The 23,210-nt window shown below is 45.2% G+C and overlaps 1 protein-coding gene across 1 annotated transcript in view; it reads left to right on the top strand.

The window, feature by feature from the left end:
- ZNF236 (zinc finger protein 236) overlaps positions 1 to 23,210 on the top strand; it is a 172,958-nt gene that overhangs the window by 14,523 nt on the left and 135,225 nt on the right. The window contains exons 2-5 of the mRNA XM_074944735.1: positions 9,125 to 9,267; positions 10,075 to 10,239; positions 14,013 to 14,191; positions 20,981 to 21,105. Of these exons, the coding sequence (XP_074800836.1) occupies positions 9,125 to 9,267; positions 10,075 to 10,239; positions 14,013 to 14,191; positions 20,981 to 21,105 (612 nt within the window). The remainder of the gene's footprint in view (positions 1 to 9,124; positions 9,268 to 10,074; positions 10,240 to 14,012; positions 14,192 to 20,980; positions 21,106 to 23,210) is intronic.

Here is a 23,210-nt window from a genome sequence, read left to right on the forward strand (position 1 = left end):
TGGAGTACTGTGTCCAGTTCTGGGTGCCACACTTTAGGAAAGATGTGGACAAATTGGAGAGAGTTGAGAGGAAAGCTATAAAAATGATAAAGGTTTCAAAAACCTGATCTGTGAGGAAAGGTTAAAAAATAAAACCTGGGCATGTTTAGTCTTGAGAAAAGACGATTGAGAGGAGACTGGATAACAGCCTGCAAATACATTAGGCGCTGTTAGAAAGTTTTCCCAATAGTCTCCTCTTTACAACTATAAGCATAGCTGAGCACTGGAGTAGGTTCTTCTTTGAGTCATTGCTCATGTGTATTCCACAATAGGTGTGCGTGCTCGCCACGTGCACCGGTACCGGAAGTTTTTCCCCTAGCAGTACCCGTAAGGGGGGAGTGACCCCTGGAGTGGCGCCTGCCTGGCACGGTGTAAGGGGAGCTGTGCGCTCCCCCAACCCTCAGTTCCTTCTTGCCACCAGTGAAGGTGCGTCGGAACTACTCTGCTCCAGCTTTTGCTGTAGCTCCTCCCCAGAACTGTTCATTTGTTCAGTGTTAGTACCTGTAGTTAGCTGTTTAGTTAGTCAGTGAGCCCGGCCCGGGGCATGCCCCGTGCCCTGGGGTTTAAGTCGTGTGGCTCTTGTAGGCGTTCTATGCTAAGAAGTGACCCAAACGCAGACTGTTTGCGCTGTTTGGGAGAAACTCATATTAGTGAAAGGTGCAAGATTTGCTAGTCATTTAAGCCTCGGACCAAAAGAGAAAGGGACATTAGGCTCCGGGTCATCCTGATGGAGTTGGCGCTGACCCCGACTCCAGCATGCCGCTCCGAAGTGGTACCTGGCACTGTGGCGTTGGTACGCGGCGACCCTCCAGTGCCATCGACCAGTCGGCACTGCTCCCTGTCCACGGGGCACACCAAGAGGGCCAGGAAGACTCCCTCTTTGCAGCGGCACTGAGGGAAGTCTGGGACAGAGGCTAGGCCCACGTCAGGCAGTCCTCGATCCCCACTGGGCCCTAGGCCTCCGACTCACGTTGAGCGGAGTAGCCCAGCCCCTTCAGAACAGGCCTCTCTGGATGTCTGGATGCCATCCACGCCTGAAGCCCTCCAGGCAGCCTGGGATGTTATGTCCATGCCGGTGCCCAGAGCGATGCTGATGTCGGCCCCACGCTCCAGAGGCAAGCCGCCGCTGGGATCTCCACAGTCGCTTCCGGCCCGGTACCGGTCTCGGTCGAGGGAACGTCCCTGACGCCATTCACTGCCCAGCCACCATTTGGGGCAGAGTCCATGTGGATCGCCCTCGACGCTGACCAGACTGTCTGTCTGGGTTTCATCCAGCTGAGACTCTCAGCACTGCTCGTCCTCAAGGAGCGAATATCGACGGGACCGCGGCAGGCGTCACCAATGGTCCTCGTCTCGGAAGGGGTACTGCAGTCGGTCATGGCACAGTTGTCGACGCCGTTCCCACTCGGACTCCTGCTCCAAGTCTCCACCAAGACATTGCAGCCCCGGGTGTCAATCACCGGCATCTCGGTTCATGGAGCAGTTGTTACCATTGGTACTGGTCCTCCATGTTGAGATCGCAGTCCCGTGGCTGACGTAGATCCCAGCACTGCCTCTCCTCCCGGTCCAGAAACAGCAGCAGATCTTACGCCAGCCCGGCCTCCATTCTTAGCCGTCCTTCAATGGGGCAGGCCAGCCAACCCGAACAGCTGACCCCGCCGGTTTCACAGCAGGTGCAGTGGCACGGAGCATTGTGGCCAGCTCAGTGGTACCAGTAGGCACCCTGGCCTCCAGCGCAGCCCCTGGTGGGAGCTCGCTCAGTGTCCAGAGCTTCGGAAGCGCTGTCAGCCTCCCTCTCCAGACCCCAGAGAAAGGAGTCGGTGGGACGTACATCCTCAGCACCGTGTCCGGAGTCTGACCAGGTGGTGGACCCTCCGATGTCGGCTGATACCCAGAGCACTGCACTGTCTTCCTTGCCCCGCCCGGAGGAGGCGATTGAGGCCTTGCTCCCCTCCGCCCCGCAGGAGGACTTCAGGGCCCATCAAGAACTCTTAAAGAGGGAGGCAGCAAGCCTCCATCTCCAGGCAGAGGAGATGGAAGAGCCCTCAGACTCCCCCGTTTAACGTGCTGTCCCAGCCGGCACTGGGTAGGGTGGTCTTGTCTCTCCATGAAGGGGTGGTAAGATTTCAAATGCCCTGTGTCAAATACCGGCCTCGTTGGCCCCCATCTATAAGAAGGCGGAACACAAGTACTTTTTACCCACCAAGGGGCATGAGTACTTGTATGCCCAACCGGCGCCCAACTCCCTGGTGGCCGAGTTAGTAAACCACAGAGAACGGAAGGGTCAGCCAACCCCGCAAAGAACAAAGACTCTCGGAGTCTGGACTCTTGCGGAAGGAAAATGTATTAGTCTTTGAGCTTCCAGTTACGAGTGGCAAATCATCAAGCTCTCCTGGGCTGGTAAAAATTAAATCTGTGGGGCTCCCTGACCAATTCGAGGACTTCCTCCAGGAGCGTGATAGGAAGGAGTTCAAGGCGCTAGTGGAGGAGGGGGCAGCGGCCACTTGGGCGTCCCTGTAGGCAGCCTCGGATGCTGCGGGCACGGCCGCATGATCCATGGCCTCCGCGATGTCCATGACACGGGCGTCATGGCTCCTGCTCTCTGGGCTGTCCAGCGAGGCGCAGTCTTCCATGCAGGATCTCCCGTTTGATGGGAAAGCTCTGTTTTTGGTGGAAACAGATACAAGGTTGCATGGCATGAAAGACTCCCATATGACCCTCCAAACTCTGGGCCCCTGTGTCCCGGCTCCAGCAAAACCTAAGTTCAAGCCGCAGCAGACTCCCACCCAGGCCGCCCTCCTGAAGTCTGAGGCTGCCCATAAGAAGCAGCAGGACTATAAGAGACGCCCTCAGAGGCAGTCTCAGCCTGCCCCCAGCCTAGGTCCTCCAAGGACAAGCAGGTGGGGAAAAGGCGCTTTTGATGGGACGCTTGGGCGCACCCTGCCAGTCCTCATCAGGGATCCACCCCCAATACAGCTCCCCTTCTCCAACCGGTTGTGTGCTTTCCTCCTGGAATAGTCACTGCTAACCTCAGACTGATGGGTCCTCAACACCATCTCTTGGGGTTAGACCCTCCAGCCTACTTCCTCCCCACCCAACCACCCCCCGTCCCTCTTGGGGGACCCCTCACACGAAGCTCTGCTCAAGCAAGAGGGGGGCAGCTCCTAGGACTAGGAGCGATAGAGGCGGTGCCCGAAGAGTTACTGGGCAAGGGGTATTACTCCCGTTATTTCCTTATCCCGATGGCCAAAGTTTCGCATGGTTTCCCTGGCGTCCATCATCCCCTCCCTGGATCCTGGGGACTGGTACTCTGCCCTCGATGTACAGGACGCATACTTCCACATCCACATATTCGAGGGGCGCAGACGCTTCCTCCGTTTCGTGGTGGGACAGAATCACTACCAATTCATGGTCCTCCCGTTTGGTCTGTCCACTGCCACCAGGGTGTTTACAAAATGCATGTCGTGGTAGCGGCCTACCTCAGACGGCGGGGGGTCCAGATATTTCCCTATCTGAATGATTGGCTTGTCAAGGGCACCTCCCGGTTGCAGGTGAGGGATCAAGTGCCGCTCCTCTTGTCCATGTGCACCACTGTGGGCCTGTTCGTAAACAACACCAAGTCCACATTAGTCCCGGTCCAACTTGTAGAGTTTATCGGGGCACTCCTGGACGCAGCGTCGGCCAGGGCCTCTCTTCCGCCAGACAGATTTGAGACCCTGACAGGTCTCATCGACTCGGTCACAAGGTTCCCAGTGACAACAGCCAGGGTTTGCTTGTAGCTCTTGGGTCACATGTCGGTTTGCATGTACGTGGTCCATCGTGCCAGACTCAGGATGAGGCCCCTCCAGCTCTGGTAGGCCTCAAAGTTCTCCCAGGCCACAGACAGGATGGACAAGGTCCTCACCGTGTCGGACTCTGTGATCACCTCCATATGGTGGTGGCCTGCCCCAAACAACATGCTCCAAGGGGTCCTGTTCAGGAACAGGGCCCCGCTGTTGGAGCTGGTGTCCGATGCATCGGACCTGTGTTGGGGGGTCCAGGTGGGGAACTTTCAGACCCGAGGCCTGTGGTCGGCTCAAGACCTGACTCTACATATAGACGTCAGGGAGCTCAGGGCGGTGCGGCTGGCGTGTATGGCCTTCCGCTCGCACCTGGAGGGCAAGGTAGTCAGGGTCCTCACGGACAACATGGCCTCTATGTTCTATATCAACAGGCAAGGCGGGGCCCGATCCTCTGCCCTCTGCCACGAAGCCCTCAGGCTTTGGGACTTCTGTATAGCCCATAACATCCACCTGAAGGCCTTCCACCTACCAGGCGCCCGGAACAAGAAGGTGGATTGCTTGAGCAGGGACTTTTCCTCGCAACACGAGTGGTCCCTCCACCCAGAAGTGGCCCACCAGCTCTTCTGAAGGTGGGGAACTCCCCAGGGGTGGACCTATTCGCCACTCGGCAGAACTGGTGATGCCCCTGCTTCTGCTCCGGGAGGGCCTGGGGAGGAGCGCTATCTCCAAAGCCTTTCTCCTGTCCTGGACAGGCCGGCTTCTCTACACCTTTCCCCCGTTCCCTCTAATCAGCAGGGTCCTGGAGAAGATAAACACGGACAAGGCTGGGTCATCCTGATTGCCCTGGTGTGGCCCAGGTAACATTGGTACGGGACCCTCACGGACCTGGCGGTAGCTCCGCCGTGACCATTGTTGCTCTGCCCGGACCTGCTCTCTCAGACCAGGGCCGCCTCCTCCATCCCAAACTAGCGGCTCTTCACCTCACGGCGTGGCTGCTCAGTGATTAGGTGGAGAGGAAAGGACGTGTCAGAACAGGTTCAGTGCATTCTCCTCAAAAGTAGATGGCCCTCCACTCACCACGCTTATTTGGCGAAGTGGTCCTGGTTTTCTAGGTGGGTGGTGGACCAGTGTGTCTCCCCTGTGGCCGCCCCAATCCATCTTATTCTTGATTACTTCCTCCACCTGAGGGCCCAGGGCCTGGCGCCCTCATCAGTCAAGGTGCACCTGGCAGCCATATTGGCCTTCCATCCGCCAGTGCAAGGGCACACGTTATTTTCCCATGCTATGACTGGCCGGCTCCTTAAGGGTTTGGACCATATTTTTCCGTATTCTAGACCCCCGGTCCTACAGTGGGACCTAAACCTGGTGTTGGCTCATCTCACAGGGCCCCCGTTTGAACCGCTGGCCACGTGCTTCTGATCTCACCTCTCGTAGAAGGTGGCCTTCCTGGTTGCAATCATGTCGGCCAGGTGAGTCTTGGAGCTCAGGGCCCTGACCTCCGAGCCGCTGTACACGGCCTTTCATAAGGGCAAGGTCCAGCTTCACCCACACCCCGCGTTCCTCCCAAAGGTGGTCTCCGCCTACCATGTGGTAGACGATTTTTCTACCGGTCCTCTGCCCCAAGCCTCATGCGTCCAGTGAGGAGCGCTGTCACTACACAATGTGCAGCGGGCTCTGGCTTTCTACCTCAAGCAGACCAAGCCGTTCAGAAAGTCCTCGCAACTGTTCGCCGCCTTGGCTGAGCATGCAAGGCGCCAGCCGATTTCCACTCAGCGGCTTTCCAATTGGATCACTTCGTGCATCTGTTCCTGTTATGAGCTGGCGGGTGTCTCCCCGCCACCCACTGAGAGGGCACACTCGGCTTGGACACAGGCCTTGTTGGCTGCCTTCATGGCCCAGGTCCCCATCCAGGACATTTGTGGGGCTGCCATGTGGTCTTCGGTTCACACGTTCACTCGCACTATGTGATCATCCCCCAAACCAGGGATGATGCCGGGTTCGGCAGGGCTGTCCTCCATCTTGGGAACTTGTGAAATCCTTCCTACCTCCAACAGATATAGCTTGGAATCACCTATTATGGAACACACATGAGCAATCACTCGAAGAAGAAAAGACAGTTACCTTTTCCGTAACTGGTGTTCTTCGAGATGTGTTGCTCATGTCTATTCCACACCCCGTCCTCCTTCCCCTCTGTCGGAGTTGTCTGGCAAAAAGGAACTGAGGGTGGGGGGAGCACGCAGCTCCCCTTATACCGCACCAGGCACTTATACCACGCCACTCCAGGGGTCGCAGTGGGCACTCCCCCTCTACGGGTACTGCTAGGGGAAAAACTTCCAGCACCAGTGCACGTGGTGAACACGCACACCTGTTGTGGAATAGACATGAGCAACACATCTTGAAGAACACCAGTTATGGAAAAGGTAACTGTCTTTTATCAAGGGGCATTACGGAATCCTAGTCATTCTAAGTTTTTAAGAACAGGTTAGACAAACACTTGTCAAAGATGGTCTAGGTTTACTTAGTCCTTCCTTTCTCAGTGCTGGGAGCTGTACTAGATGACGTCTCAAGATCCTTTCCAGCCCTAAATATCTATGATTGTATTACAGAACTTCAGCTTTGTCAAAATGTAAAGGAAGAGTAAATTAACTAGCATTCATATCCTTTCAGTCACTTGGAACCTCTAGCTAGTCCAAACTGCTTAATAGTGGAATTGGACTAGCGAGAGAATATTACACTTTTAATCTTCGATAGCAGCTGCCGAGTCCTCTTCTGATTGAAATTCTTAGTGTTGATTACCATCTGGAAATGGTGGGAGAGGAAGTTGGAGAGCAGAGTGGCCCAGAAGCTGCTGCAGTTAACTGCTGATAGGAGGACAAGAAAAGCCTGTGAGTAGATGGTTGCGTATTTGGGTGGGATGTATGTGCATGTAATTGAACATATTTGTGGATTTAGTGGGTCGGTAAGAGAGGAAGACAAAGTAGGGAGATAAATACAAATATGTGACTGGTCCTCGGGGATCATGTGCTTTCAAGGGGTGGGAGAAGTATGAAGAGACTGCTGACTGTTACTTATTATTGCTTTGTGAGAATGAAAAAAATTAAAAACAGAATTTTACCTACAAAAAATCTTGTTAGGATAGTATTTGGCTTCATTGTTGTTTCTGGTTCTAACAGCACTTTGAATCCTCGTATTGAATTCTGGAAGTAATTTTAGTACATTTCTATATAGATAACTATATAATGATATATGTATGCATAAAACACTGCTGAATTTTAAAAAATGACTTTGCACAATTTGGCTCTCTTACTCTTCTTTTCTCTCCCCTCTCATCAATGTATCTAACTAGAATTTACAAGAACTGGTTGACTAGTGACTGATCTTCTTTGTATGCCACTTGAATAAGTGTGCTATCCCAAGTACAATAAGATAAAAGTCCCTTGTAATTGGAGCTGTGCTGCTAGGTTTTCTAAGAATTTTGACCACTTCAGGGAAGGAAAGAGTTCTTGTTACTGGTAATGTTCACAAGCTACAGAGAATTTCTACAGCACTGGATGAATCTGTAGGTGAAAGTATGCAAAAGGTTTAAATTTATAGAGGCTAGATATTTGTCATATCTAGACAGACTCTTTTCCTCCTAATTATAACACAATTATGTGAAGCAGAAATTCATCAGAAGGCTTTTGTTTTCCACTCTTCCTATTACTCTGCATATATAAATAATTTGTTTTAGTGCTTATCTCCAGTGCTTCAGCACCATTCTGATGTGGCAAAGCAAGTGCAAAGACATGAGTCCTCATTTTTCTTCTGGAGATGGTTATGTCTGAGCTGCTTCTGATTTCTCATTGGATTGTATTCACAGTCAAGGTCTTACTGCTGAAAAACCCTGTCCCATAGACTTTTACCGTGGCCTCCCTCAGCTGCAACCTTTTCAGAGGATTGTGACTGTTGTGAGGGGAGAGGGGGAGCAATGACTTCATCCCTCATCCCATGCTTTTGTAACTAGTAATAGCAATTTTTTCTCTTCATTTCTTTGTCATCACTGACACACTTTGTTCTGTTTTGATAGGAAGAGAAGTGGTATATTTACAAAACTCTGGTCCTGAAGAACATGTGCTCTGATAGTACATCATGAGTCAATTTAGAGTTCAGAATGTTGTTTGTAAATAAAGCTTTGAAGGATCTTAAACCAGATGCTTTTTAAAAATCTGCTGCTAAGTTTTTCCATTGAATTTTTCAAAAACAAACCAGATAACATTTATAGTCATGTAATGTCTTCCAAAATTTAAATATTTAAATTTCCTTAGAGCCGAGATTTCCATTTTCTGGATAATTTGGTAAAACAATTTTGAAGAACAGCTTACATACAAAGCAAGATTCAATAATACTCCAACCATTTTCTGCAACGATATGCAAACCTCAAACTATATTTCAGGGTCTATATCACCTTATGAGTTTTCACAGCAGGAAAGGTGAACAGGGTCTTAATTGGATTGGCCTATAAAAAATGTTACTTCTCTTTTGAATGTAAGTGCAAGAACACTCTGATGGATTGATGTCTCTCAACCATCTTGAACAATCAGTATTGGCTACACAGCTCTCAAGATGTGACTGGTGAAATGGAGAGATTGCAGGGACCAAAGGTGGGGGAGAGAAGAGGTGCCTGCATATATATTTTTTATTTTTATTTTTTAAAATTCAGTAGTATTGTAATCGTGTCTGAGGGTTTTACATTTGTGGTTTTTGTTTTTATTTATGCTTGTTTAGGGAGAGTGAAGGTTCATTGCACAGCCACCTGCGTGGACTTTTACAAATGGCATTGTACATTCGGGACTATTAACTATACTGTCTTAAATGGTTACCCAAAACCTTTTTTTTTTTTTTTTTTTTTTCCCCCCCCTTTGGAAGTAAACATGTTCACTATAACATAGAGATTGGAAGGGAATTTTTTTCATTTGACAGCTTTATGCTATTCTTTTTCTCTGTCCCCTGTTTCTGTGGGCCTTTTATACAGAAGCAAGAAGGGAGAGAGAATCAATTTTAAAAATAAAGGGAAAAGTATGTCCATAAAGCTACAAATTAATAGGGAGATAAAAAGTTTGGAATGGTGATTAATTTCTGGGTCATCTGAAGCAGGAACATATTCCTTCCTGTTCCTGAAATCTTGCAAATCTGGTTCAAATCTTTTTAAAGTTTCCATGGGTCTTTGCCACTTCAGACCACACTTGTGGGTTTTTTTTTTTAAAACCTAATTTAAAAATTGAAAATAAAACTTTGTACAAAAGTGTTTAATGCGTATTTTGCAGATGGTGTTCTGACACTGAATACAGAGAACAGTAATTGTTCCTACCAAGTACCAAGCTTCCATAAGTGTGAGATCTGTTTGCTATCCTTTTCAAAAGTGACACAGTTCCAGCGCCACATGAGGGATCATGAACGAAATGACAAGGTATGTATTTCAGTAAATCTAGATAAAAATCTAAAAAATATTAATACATCAAAAGTTAAATCCAGCATTTTAATAGATGAAGTTGAAGACACATTTAACTGTGTTCAGTAATGGTGCTGACAGCCAAACTTTGCAGTTTGGTTGGACAAAACTTCTTTTTTACTTCTGCCTCATCACATGTGCAGTCTGTAAGGAATGAAAGAAACCTTGCATTGGATAGCATTTCAGTTATGATCTTATCCCCAGTTGAAGCAGTTTTTGCTTAGGTATCCACAGATTATCCATTGTCTCTGCAAAGTATTTAGGTGGGCTAAGGAAACTGGTAAAAAGATACCTTTTAATCAAGATTTTCGATAGTAAATGAAAAATGATTGTATACAAAATTGTAGAGTAGCACAGTAAACCTTGAAATAAGCAAGATAGTAATTCTCTTAAATGCTCTCTGCTTTTCTGGTCAGATGATTGGTTGAGCCCAGAGGAGTTCAGGATTATTTACATTTTTAGACAGAGATTTAGTTTTTGTCTCCACTCTTCTCTCTTGCCAGTTTCTCCTCTCTTCCCCCCCCCCCCCAAAAAAAAAATCAAATGGAATTATGAAAAATTGGGGAGTCAGAATTTCTGTTGACCTGGAACCATGAGGAGAGAAAATAATCAGGAGGATTCTCTTGTGTCATTATTGTAGATAGGTTCTTGAATTGCCTGTTTTTGTTTTAATTATTATGTGGATTTTTTTAGTGTATATTATAGTCTATATCTGTGAGAAGATTAGACCTAATATATTTATCTTTATCTTGTTTCCCCAAACAGCCTCATCGGTGCGACCAGTGTCCAATGTCATTTAATGTTGAGTTCAACCTGACACTTCACAAATGTACTCACAATGGGGAAGATCCTACATGTCCTGTGTGCAACAAGAAATTCTCCAGAGTGGCTAGTCTCAAAGCTCATATTATGCTACATGAGAAAGAAGAGGTAATTCTTAACCTCATTTTTAATTTTTGAAACACAGAATGTGATATGAATGTTACTTAATTTCTTGAGCGTATGTGCTTTTGCGCAGAAGGGTGAGTAAATGAGGCAGAGCTATAAAGTTAATAATGGAGAACATAAACAATTTAATAATATTAGCTAAAAATGGACATACCCCTCTATTCTGATCTGCTGATACAAATGAATCCCTGCATTTTTGGCAAATAGGTTATTGAGAGTCAAGGGCAGTAACAAGAAAATAAATATTTACCTTTTGTAAATTCAAGTAAAAATGATTTAAAAGCATCAAATAAGAATGAGTTTGATCCTGCTTTCAGATAACATGAAAGTGTTTTCAATGAGAATGTAATAACATTTCAAGATTCATATCTGTTTAATCTTCTATGCTATTTATATCATCTAGTTTCAAAAATTTGATGTTGAAGAAACCTAAATTTTCTTTGTTTCAAATTTCAAAAATACCTCGTCTCACCTGTGGAACTCAGTCCCTTAGCAGTGCAGTGTTTGGAACCTTCTAGAATAGCAGTGCCCATTGGGTCTGCATGCATCTTCCCTAGTGGATACGTTTTCCCTAGAGATAACTTCATAGCGATCTAGAGGCTCATTTTGTAAAATCTGCCGGAGGAGGTTGGATTCTATCACTTACGTACTTGAACTAAAATTTAGGAACTAGAAAAAGATGTGCTATCCACAGAGAATGTAAGATCTTCTCTGCACAGTTATGGTTAATTCTGCTTTGTTCTAGCCTTGTCCTGTGCTCCGTTTGTAGTCTTGGCACCAATTTAGCCAGTTGTGGACTTTCTGAAATGTCAGATTCTTCTTCAAGTAGTGTCCCTGTGGGTGTTCCACTGTAGGTGCGATAGCCCCCCTGTGCCTGAGATCAGAGATCTTCGGTAGCAGTGCCCATTGGGCCGCACATGCACTCCTCCCCGTCTTGCGCTGTGAGCGGCATCTATATAGCGCTGTGCCGTCCAACCTCCCTTAGTTCCTTCTCAACTGCTTTTTGGTCTGGGGTGGAATCCCAAGCAGAGCTCTTCATACATCCTTATCCTTTTAGTAATGGTAATGTTTCCGTTATAATTTTGTAAATATTAGCCATTTCCTTTATTTTTGTTTCTCCTGGTGGGGAAAAAGAATTCCGTTACTCTTCGCTCCCTGATATTCTTTAGCTTAGTAGGTTTCCTTTTTTATGCCCTTCCCAAATGGGAAGTTCTCCCTTCTCGGGGTTATGCCCGCATCCCTGGGTTCAAGAGGTGCCTTTCCTGTCGTGAGGCTATTCCCATGAGCGATGGTCACTTGCAGTGTATATGCTGTCTTGGTGAGGGACACGTCTCACAAAAGCATACCCACTGCCTCAAATTTTAGGTTTGGTCCAGAAATAAATAAATGTTATGGACCCAATGAGTCTTTGAAGCCAATGGAAATAGCATAGGTGATACTTCACATAATAAACTTCTGTTCTTTCAAAGTTAGTTCCAGCAGAGTCTGCTCCAATGCTGGTTTTGTGTGTTGATTCATGTCTCTCAACTATGAGGGCTCTTCTGATGTTTCAGTAGAGCAAAAAATCTCCATCTTTCATGCCTTTGCGTTCTCCTAGACATGGATTATCCCTAAAGTCAATTAAAACTCATCATGCAAGAAAGACTTTAAACATTTACTAGATGCCTATTAGCCAGGATAGAGGAGGGTGTTGTGAGCCCCCAGTCACAAATGAATTTATCCGCTCAGTACCCCTGTGTATTTTGATGTCTTTTATATAATGGGAACTAATGCATAGGAATAACGAGTGATTTGCCCAGTCTTTACCCAGGAAGACTGGCAGAGCCATAATTGAACTCGGGCGCGCCTACCAGTGCAGTGTTTTAATCACAACACCATTCTTCCTCTCATCCTGGAATCTCTCTGCACCGTCAGTTGTTATAAATTTCTTTCCATCAGTGGTATGTGACTCCCTCACCCATGTACAACCACCTTCCTGTGGCATGGATCTAGTACAGTGCTTATCAAGCTTATGGAATCACTGGTTAAACCTTTATTAGTCTCTGAAGACTGCATTTTTAATGAATACAGTATTGACCCGAAAATTTATTGTGAATCAGATTTTGATGGTTGATGCTCAGTGTGTTCTATAAAGAATATTGTAGCATATTGAACCAAGATTATATGGCAGACTTTTGCCCCCTACACATACGCTCTTGAAGCTAACCTTATGATTAGGGGTCTATTTAAATCATGGAGAAATCACACATTTTGGTTGGTCACGGCATAAATAGCAAATGTTGCGGATGTGTTCATATCATGCCACCCTTACTTCTGGGCTGCTGCTGGTGGCACTGCCTTCAGAGCTGGATGTCGGGCCAGGAGCTGGCACTCTCTGAAGGCAGTGCAGAAGTAAGGGTGTCAATACTGCAATCCGCCTACAATAAGTTTGTGTGACCCCCTTTTGTGTCAGGATCCCCAGTTTGAGAAATAGGGTAAAAGTACACAAAAGACCAGATATCACGGAGAGACCAGATTTCATGCCTGTGAATTTGGTAGTGCCCTATTTATGATAAAATACAGTGCTGAAAAAATGCAATTTAACCATATGCATTTTGAACTCTTCACTTGTTCTGTGTCAAATAATATAGTTCTATTGTTATTACTTCTCACATTTTCTTTTAGCAGTTTAAAAATGGCACTACTTTTTTGATTCCCCAGCCACACAAAGTAATCCTGTTTCTTCCCCCATATCCTACAAATGACCCTGGTCTGACGTTCAGGATGGGCAATATTCAGTTCTGTGCCGGGGCAGATTTAATGTCCAGTATCTCATGTCTCATCGGGGGTAAAAGTTGGCACTTTGTACTATTAGAATGTCAAATGGTCCCTCCCCCTTTTCCAGTGGCATAAGCTTTTGTTCAGAGATGGGTGACAAAACTAATTGGAGGTTTGGAAAAACTTTCACATAAAGAGTGACTAAGGAGATTGAAACTCTTTTAGTTTAGAGGAGATAAGTAGGTACAGTGACAGTTGTTCAGAATAGTGAATGGTATAGAAAAGATAGAGCAGGGACTTCTGTCTGCCCTTTCTCATAACTCAAGAACAAGAAGACTTCCAGTGAAATTGAAAGGCACCAACTTCAATTCTTTTTACAGAATGCACAATTAATCTATGTATCTTGTTGATACAAGACATGGTGGAGGCCAAGAGCATCCAAAGGTATTGGACACTTATGTAGATAATAAGAATATCCAGAGTTGTTATTAAAGCTTTAAAAAAAATTCCACATGTTTTGAAAGGTTTTTAAACTCTTATATTTCAGGGCATGAGCAATCGTCTCTCTGTGTGTATGTCTACATAGCAATTAAAAACACCTGCGGCTGGCCTGGGTCAGCTGACTTGGGCTGCAAGTCTGAAAAATTGTCATATAGACATTTGGGCACGGGCTAGAACCTGACCTCTGGAATACCCCACAAGGTGGGAGGATGCCAGAGCTTGGGCTCTACACCAAGCCCGAACATCTGCACCACAGTTTTACAGCCCTGAAGCCTAAGCCCCATGAGCCAAATTAACTGACCCGAGCCAGCTGCTGGTGTTTAATTGCTGTGTACCATACCCTGAGGGTCCAAGGAGGAAAGCCCACTTTTTCAGAACTAAGCAAAAGTTAGATCTGGTGTAGCTTCTGAATAGGTTTTTAAAAAATCACTCTGTTTATGGTAATATTTTGAGTATTTCATGATCTAGAGAATCAAGTTCTCTGTTATCTTTTTCAGAATCTTATTTGTTCAGAGTGTGGAGATGAGTTTACTTTGCAGACCCAGCTGTCCATGCATATGGAAGAACATCGTCAGGAATTGGCTGGAAGCAGGACTCATAGCTGCAAGTCCTGTAAGAAGGAATTTGAGACTTCCTCACAGCTTAAGGAGCACATGAAAACTCACTACAAAATAAGGTGTGAATCCTTGGATAAGTTATGCATATTCATGTAATAAGGGATGCTCCTTTGCAGCAGCAGAATATAGAGAAGCCTGAAAAGAATTTACACAGTATTGACTGTTACAGGCAGTGGGAATTGTCCAGCAGCAGCACCCTTGTGAGGGTTCTCCATCCCCCTTCAAGACCAAGCACTTTAAATTCATGCACATCAGCTGTAAGTGTCTTACTGAGAAAGTGGCAGTGCTGTAGGACTTCATGCTGCTGAGTGTGCTCAAGTAAAACTTCTGTGGATTTAGCTTGAAATTTTGCTTGAATGTGGATTTAACAAATCAGTCCCTTGTTTGGGATTATATTTCATATTGCTGACTATCTGAGGCTGTAGTTTGGCTCTTTTTAAGTGTATACAGGTAACTTCTGTTTGTGTTTGTGAGAGAGTTCACTAGCCTTATGTAAATATTGACTTTAAAAGCCAAAGGAAGAGCATTAAAAAAATATGACATAATTAACTTCAAGTTCTATGAGATAATTTATTGAGGTAAGTTTAGAAATGTAAATGGAACTGAAATCATTTTTTTTTTTTATTTTTAATTCCTCATTGGAGTAGGCCGTGATTCTTTTTCTTTAATATTTATGGACTTACTAATATAAACTGTAGTTCCAGTTGACATGCATCTGTAAAGTATGTGTTTAGAGTTCCTGACGTATAGTGCTGTGTCTTTGACTAGTGTTCCTGTGGGTGCTCCACTTGAGGTGTGCATGTGCCCCGTGCACCTTTGTTCTGAAATTTTTGGCAGCAGTGACTGTTTGGTATATGCCCTACCTGTCCTCATGTGGAACACCAGAGCCAGCATTCCCTGCTTCCGTTCATTCCCCTTCAGCAGTCTGCATTGCAGGAGGAAACATTTGAGTAGCAACAAAGAAGGATTGATGAGGAGGCTACTCTTCAGACAAATATTTCATCATCCTCTCTGGTTAAAGTGGTTATGTTCCACCCATCTATTGGGGATGGCTTTTAGGAGTTGGTGAAGAGAATGGTGGACTCTCTCCCAATTGTATTAGAAAAAGTCCCAGAGACCCAGTATAAATTGTTGGAAATTTTACACCCTCATCTTCTGTGAATGAGCTGTGAACAGTATACCTGCTGTTGGAGCCTGTCAAAATGGCTTGGCAAGCCATTGCTGCTCCCCCGCCATCCCCAAAGTTAAGAGGCTAGATTTAAAAAAAAAAAAAAAAGGGTTTTCCCCAGTCAGGGGCTTGGAGTTTTTATTTTCTCATCCTGCTCCCAACTCCCTGGTGATGGATACAGTCAACAAGTGGAACGGGCAGCACCATTTAAAAGCAACCCTCTTGACAAGAACCAAAAAATATTTAGATTTATTTGGTAGCAAGACATACTTGTCTGCATCCTGCAGTTTAGACTTGTGAACTATAATCACATCAACTAAACCAAATTTAATTTTTATCGAGCGCCTCCCACAAGAACACAGGGAGCAATTTCATGCCATCATTGTGGAGGAAAAGCTCCTGTTGGGGAGGACTTTACAGGCTTACCTCAACACTGCTGGCACAGTAGCTTGATCCATGTCCACTACTGCAGTCATGCACAATGCATTCTTCAGTCTTCCCTCATGAGGTCTAAAACACCGTAATGGACCTCCTCTTCTGTGGTGTGAAATTATTCATCTGCAGATGAATCCCTACATTCCTTTAAGGACTGTAGAGTGACCCTTTGCTCGATGGGTACGTATACGTCTGCAGACAAAAGGAGGTTCAGTAGGTCTGTGTCTCTAATAGCTCAGAGGTTCTGTCCATCCTAGTTTTCCACTTCCCACAGAGGACTTGAGCCACTGAAGAGGAAACTGAGACTACCCAAAGGGAAACCCTTCTCCACTACAGCCCTGTTGATGCAGCAGGTGTCATCTGTGAAGCGTCCCTTTTGATGCCTTGGTTGAGGGTCACAAACATGATGGGGAATCTGAAGCAGAGTTATCCTGTTGAACTTATCCTCCCACCTCTTGGGGATCATTTCTGCAGTTGTTAGGAGCAGATTGCCTCTGACAGATTGGAAGTCATAACATTAGGCTGTTCCATCTCTTTTTCAGGGACAAATCTTATGAGTCTCCCCTGAGACAGGAGGTTCTGTTTTCTTCTCTGCTTAGGAGCCATGGAACCAGTTCCCACTCAATACAAAGGAGAAGGTGATTTTATTCCAAATATTTCCTTGTTCCCAAAAGGAAAGGCTGATGGAGACCAATTTTTAGATCTCAGGATGCTGAATACTTTTCACAAGATTCAGAAGTTCATGATTGAGACGCTTGTGGCTATCATCCCATCACTACATCCTGGGGACTGTTTCAAGACATTCAGGCTTTAGTACATGTATTTTCCTGTTGCGATATGGCCTTCTCACAAGACTTTTCTATGCTTTCTAGTGGACCAGGACCACTATCAATATTGTGTCTTCCGTTAGGGCTATCTACCACCCTGAGGACGTTCATGAAGGTTACGACAATAGTAACTGCATAGCTTTTTCAGTGGGGAGAAACCGTTTTTCGCTATCTTTACAATTGGCTCCTAAAGGGGCCTTATTACACGGAAGTTCAAACTGCAGTAAACAAAGCCACCTCTCTACTCAAAAGGCTTGGTCTTCAGCATTGCAAAGTTCTCCCTTGTACTTGTACAACAGAGTTTATAGGCACCACTCTTGATACTGTAACATCCAGGGCCTGTCTACCAAGGGACAGGTTGTTCACCCTGACACAAGTTCAATTAAGTCCTGAGGTCTTGGCCAGATCCTGGCTCCAGGTCCTTGGGCACATGGCAATGTGCACCTTCGTCATATATGCCCACTTTTATACCTGCACTACTTCCAGGCCTGGCTCTGGTCAATCTACACCCCAAACAGGGACAGGTTGAACAAGTTAGTCTCCTTTGACTGTGGATGAATCTGAACAAGGTGTATTTTAGGGGTTCCTTTCAACTATCCCCTTCCCACTATTAAAATAGTTGCTGACACATCCCTCCTCGGATGGGAGCTCACCTACAGGATCACAGTGTACAGGGCAGGTGGACCATTTGAGTCCACTCTTCAGATCGACATCTTGGAACTTATGGCAGTAAGGTGTGTCTGTCAGTACTTCCTTTCATTCACATAATTACAGACCACAGGACCAGTGTGCACTACATAAACTGGAGGGAGGGGAAGGGAAAGATCTCCTTCCCTCTGCACAGAGGACATGAAGTTATGGAACTGGCGCATAGCTCAATGTATCCTTCTTTCATCAGTCTCTCTAGGTGATCTTCAAAACACCATAGCTGATGACCTCAGCAGACACTTCGCACTGGATCAGCAGTGGGAACTCAACAAGTCCATACTCAGACTGCTGTTTCTCACCTGGAATTTTCTGACACTAGATCACTTTGCCATCACCATCAAGTGGAGACGCACAAACTTGTGCTTGTTCTCTGGGTGATGCCTCCTCTCATGATCCAAGAACCTTCTACATGCCTTTCCTGCAATGCTATTAATCCTCATGGTCCTGAAAAATGTCAGGCAAGACATAGCCCCACACATATTGATTGCATCAACCTGTCCAAGGCACCTTCCCTGCTTCTTCTCTCGGCTGGCCATCAACTTACCATTGACCCTCCAGACTTCTCTTGCAGGACTCAGGTAGCATTCTTCACCCCAACCTCTAAGCTTGCCTGGGATCTGGAAGGCTTGTAGAGATGGAGCTCTCCTGTTCAAAGCAGATGCAGAAGGTCCTGCTTAACGGTTGAAAAGGAGTTCAGAAAAACTTAAGTTCAGCAGTGGAAAAGATTTTTACCAATGGTGTACTCACCAACATCTGTCTCCCGATGATTAGCCTGTTTCGGAAGTTTTAGAATAACTTCTTATACTGAAGAAAAGAAGTGAGCTCCATTGAAGTCCATATGGCAGCCATCCACAAACTTCCTTTTGAACCAATGGCTACCGGTATGCTTTCCCACCTTTCCATGAAAACCGTCTTTTTAGTGGCCATTACTTCTGCTTGAAGAGTTAGTGTGTTAGGGTCTTTGACGGTTGACCCTCCTTACACTGTTTTCTTCAAAGATAAGTTGTCCTTCTGACCACATGCTGACCACATCCACAGTTCTTACCTAAGTCATTTCAGACTTGCATCTAAATCAGACAATTCATCTCCCTATATTTTGTTCTAAACCCTATCAGAGTAGGGAAAATGCTTCCGTCCATAAACTGGATGTTAAGAGGGCTCTGGCATACATTTGGACAGGATTAAACCCTTCTGAGACTCTCTCCAAGTTTATTTGTATCTTTATTTGTATTGTGGACTGAGCTAAAAGGAACTCCATTGTCTACCTGGAGACTTCCTAAATGGGTTTCTGCCTGTACCTCTTCTGCTGTGAAGCTGCTAATGTACCATGCCAACTTAGGGACATAGCCCATTCTACCAGATGTCCACCAGATAGGACTCCACATCTGTTGCCTTGCTAAAAGATGTCCCTATAGAGCAGTGATTCTCAAACTTCATTGTACCGCGACATCCTTCTGACAACTAAAATTACTACATGACCCCAGGAGGAGGGGACTGAAGCCTGAGCCCTGCCACCCCAGCCGGGGGGCCCAAGCCCATGGCCTTCAGCCCCAGACGGGGGCCTGTAACCTGAGCCCCGCCACCAAGGGCTAAAGCTGAAGCCTGAGCCTTACTGCGCAGGGCTTTAGTCCTCAGGCTTCGGCTTCGGCCCTGGGTAGTGGGGCTTGGGCTTCGGTCCCAGGCCCCAGCAAGTCTAACACCAGCCCTGGTGACCCCATTAAAACGGGGTTGCAACCCACTTTGGAGTCCTGACCCACAGTTTGAAAACTCCTGCTATGGAGGAAATATGGTGAGCTGCTAATGTGGGTTTCGGTCTACACCTTCTCCTGACACTATGCCCTAGTGAATGCTTCACAAACAGATGCTGCCTTTGGTTCTGCAGTTCTTCGAACGGTTCTAGGTCAGGTTCTGGAGTAACCAGAGGGACGCTACTCGAAGAAGAGAGATTACTTAGCATGTAAATAACTGATATTCTTTGAGATATGTGAACCTATGGATACAGGTGTAGTTTGACTTCTATATTTGGAATGGCAGCTCCAGTCAGGCCAATGGGGCCTGCGTATGAGGGAGCAAATGCTGTGCCTGCTTGAGGCTTGAGTTTGGGAGGGCATCGCCTCCCCCAAACTGCACCCATGCCTGTGGATGCTCCTTTTCCTCTGCTCCGGAGTCTGATCTTTGTGGGATTTTGTAGTAGAGAAGGAACTGAGCGGTGTTTGTCTGCCTCAGCCCTCTATACCCTTGGTACAGGGCACGAGGATAGCTAGGGTGCATGCACAGACTGAAGGGACATTGTTGCTGAAAATCTCTGGTCAAAGGTGCACGTGCACGCCAAGTGGAGCACCCATAGGACATCCATCTTGAAGAACTCCATTTACTGTACTGGGAAAATAACCCCTCCTTCTTGTAATGTGCACAAATTTTTAAAGACTAAGGAAAACAAAGACTGAAATGAATATGTAACTGTGATTTATTAGACTGTTACTAATTACAGATGGATAAAGAATCTAATATGTGGTTCCTGCAATGAAAAGACAGCATTTCCTTTCTATGTATTAGGATTATTTCTCTTTTCTGAAAAAAAAAAAAAAAAAAAAAAAACCTTTGAAAGGCTGTCCTTTTTCAGATTTTCAAGTTTGTAATGTGATTAAGTGAACACCAGTACGGGTAAAACTGAAGATGATTGATTGATTTTGTTGTTGTTGTTGTTGTTTGTTGTGAGTATGTAGGGCCTCTTCTTTTCCTGAATTCTTCAGTTTTTCTTCACCAGTCTGAAGGACATGCTAAACCCCTCTTTAGTGTGTAACCATGTTCTAAAATTGTTCATTCAACTACTACCTCATTATTGTCAATGGATATTCATGGATGTAGTAATGATGCATGAAATGGAACAGAATATAGCTTGCTTTTTCTTAGCTGTTCAGGTTCTGCTAGGCTAACGTGAGTAAAAAGTGGTAAAAAGTTATTTTTGTCACTAAAGTAAGCACGTTTCTTGAGTGAGAAGGTCCTACTTGCTCATACTTTCTTTTAGAATAGAAAGATACTGCAGTTGTTTTATCAACCTTGCAAAATTTACCAAGTCAGAAACTGAATTTGCTCATCTACCACTTACTACGATGATTGATGTTTTCAAAGTCATAGACATTTTATTCACTGTGAATTAATAGAAGCTTGCAAAACTGCTTCATTCCATCTTAGTCCCATTTATCACCTGATTAGAGAATACCAGATATTCAAATTTGTGAGGTTTAGATATGGACCTTCCTGACACCACCTTAGTTTAATTAAAGGTGTATTTGAAGCCTAATCCAGTGACAGAGGCTTTTTCTTTTCTTACTAAATTACCTAGCAAACAACTTTGTAAAGTTGTGATAGTGTCTTCCACCACACTTACCCAATTACACTAAGAAGGTCTTAAGATAGTTCATGAAGTGTCTATCACTGTCACTGGAGAAATAAATTCAAAATGATCAGTGACTGTTGGAGGCAGAAGGGTTAAAAAATAAAAAGTACTGGTGCTGCAGCTGTTAATTAGTTCTGTAATGTTAACAATAAACTACAGCACATGCTGTACAGGGTCAATGAAGCTGCATTTCTGACCTAAATTTACTGTAAATCCAGAAAAAGTAGATGTGATGAAAAATCATCTTTTTCAAATATTTAATCTGAGGATAAAAAGTCTTTATTTGTAACTACTTTGTGTATGTTTCCAGGGTATCCAATACTAGATCTTACAACCGAAACATTGACAGAAGTGGGTTTACATATTCGTGTCCACACTGTGGAAAGACATTCCAAAAACCAAGTCAGTTAACCCGACATGTTAGAATACATACAGGTAAGGAGGAGTGGGAGTTTCTTTCAAAAAAAAAAAAAAAAAATTGAGATGTGTAAGCACTGTTTTCTCTTAGCTGGTTCTGGCAGTAGCATCCGTCTATTTGGTTACTTATCTTTGTACTAGAGACTTATGTACTGCAGTTAGTGCATATTGTGCATAATTTTCTTTGTATTAAGCCAAGGAAAACTTTGTTCGGTGGTTTTTTTATATTCCTGGTGGTACAAATTTTCTATGATGTGATTGGAATAACAGAGACTTGGTGGGATAACTCACATGACTGCAGTACTGTCATGGATGGATATAAACTGTTCAGGAAGGACAGGCAGGGCAGAAAAAGTAGGGGAGTTGCACTGTGTGTAAGGGAGCAGTATGACTGCTCAGAGCTCAAGTATGAAACTGCAGAAAAACCTGAGAGTCTCTGGATTAAGTTTAGAAGTGTGAGCAACAAGGGCGATGTCGTGGTGGGAGTCTGCTATAGACCACCGGACCGGGGGATGAGGTGGACGAGGCTTTCTTCCAGCAACGAACAGAAGTTACTAGATCGCAGGCCCTGGTTCTCATGGGAGACCTGATATCACCCTGATATCTGCTGGGATCAATCACCCTGATATCTGCTGAGAGAGCAATACAGCTGTGCACAGACAATCCAAGAAGTTTTTGGAAAGGGTAGGGGACAATTTCCTGGTGCAAGTGTTGGATCATATTAAAGAAGTTCTGTATTAAAATCACAAATGAGTTTGATTCCCCATAGTTTAAATTCCAGGGTATTACTAATTAACAGGTCTCTTGGTTTTTGGTACTGTTTCTCTCCCTCTATGTGTGAAACTTGCAAGCTGTTAATTCCGTTAGTACATTCTAAGACAGAGTCTGTTCTCAAAGCAATTCACACAGAGAGAGACTCAAAGCAATACTCTGTAACAACAGAAACAGCACCCAGAGACTCCCCGCCCTTTTGTTGTATTAACAATTGTGATTAAAATAGAGATAGAAGATGTTTGTGGATGGATGCTTGGTGTGGATAATAACTGAATGATCAGGGAGGTGCCAGCCTAAGAATCCAGCGTCCATCGGTTGAAGAAGGCGTCAAGTGGAAATAACCAGAGGACGCCCGGAGGGCAGACTGGAATCCACCCAACAGCCTCAAGAATGAGAGAACCAAAGAACGAGATAGCACATTCCTGATGGCTCCGTGCTGCTAGATGTTATCTGCTGATTGATTCAGCAACAGCATGATGAAGCAGTTCCCATAGACTGGCATAGGAAGAAACTCCTATAAAAATGGACTCTAGAAAGTGAGAACTTTGGGGGGTCTGATTCTGCAAACCAACTTCCAGGAGCATCAGATGAGCATCTGACAAGGCCCTGCTCCCTCCTCATGTCCAGGCCACCTGGCCAGTGGCTTGGCATGAGCAACTCTAAGACTGGTAACTATGATGATAACCTTGCAGAACCTGCGTGTGTGTGTGTGTGTTTGTATGAATGAATGTGTGAATAAATATGAGATTGAATGGAATGTTATAGCTATAACTAACTGCTTACTATGATTCTTTTTGTATTCACAATAAATGTGGTATTTTGCCTTTTCCTCTTTAATAAGATCCTGCTGGTTTTTATTTTATTGGTACAACACAAGTGCTGGAGGAACCAACTAGGGGCAGAGCTCTTCTTGACCTGCTGCTCACAAACCAGGAAGAATTAGTAGGGGAAGCAAAAGTGGATGGGAACCTGGGAGGCAGTGACCATGAGATGGTCGTGTTCAGGATCCTGACACAGGGAAGAAAGGAGAGCAGCAGAATACGGACCCTGGACTTCAGAAAAGCAGACTTTGACTCCCTCAGGGAACTGATGGGAAGGATCCCCTTGGAGAATATCATGAGGGGGAAAGGAGTCCAGGAGAGATGGCTGTATTTTAAAGAATCCTTATTGAGGTTACAGGGACAGACCATCCCAATGTATAGAAAGAATAGTAAATATGGCAGGCGACCAGCTTGGCTTAACTTTGAAATCTTTGCTGATCTTAAACACAAAAAAGAAGCTTACAAGAAGTGGAAGATTGGACAAATGACCAGTGAAGAGTATAAAAATATTGCTTGGGCATGCAGGAG

This window comes from Natator depressus, chromosome 2 (genome assembly GCF_965152275.1).
Source record: "Natator depressus isolate rNatDep1 chromosome 2, rNatDep2.hap1, whole genome shotgun sequence".
Lineage (NCBI taxonomy): Eukaryota > Metazoa > Chordata > Testudines > Cheloniidae > Natator > Natator depressus.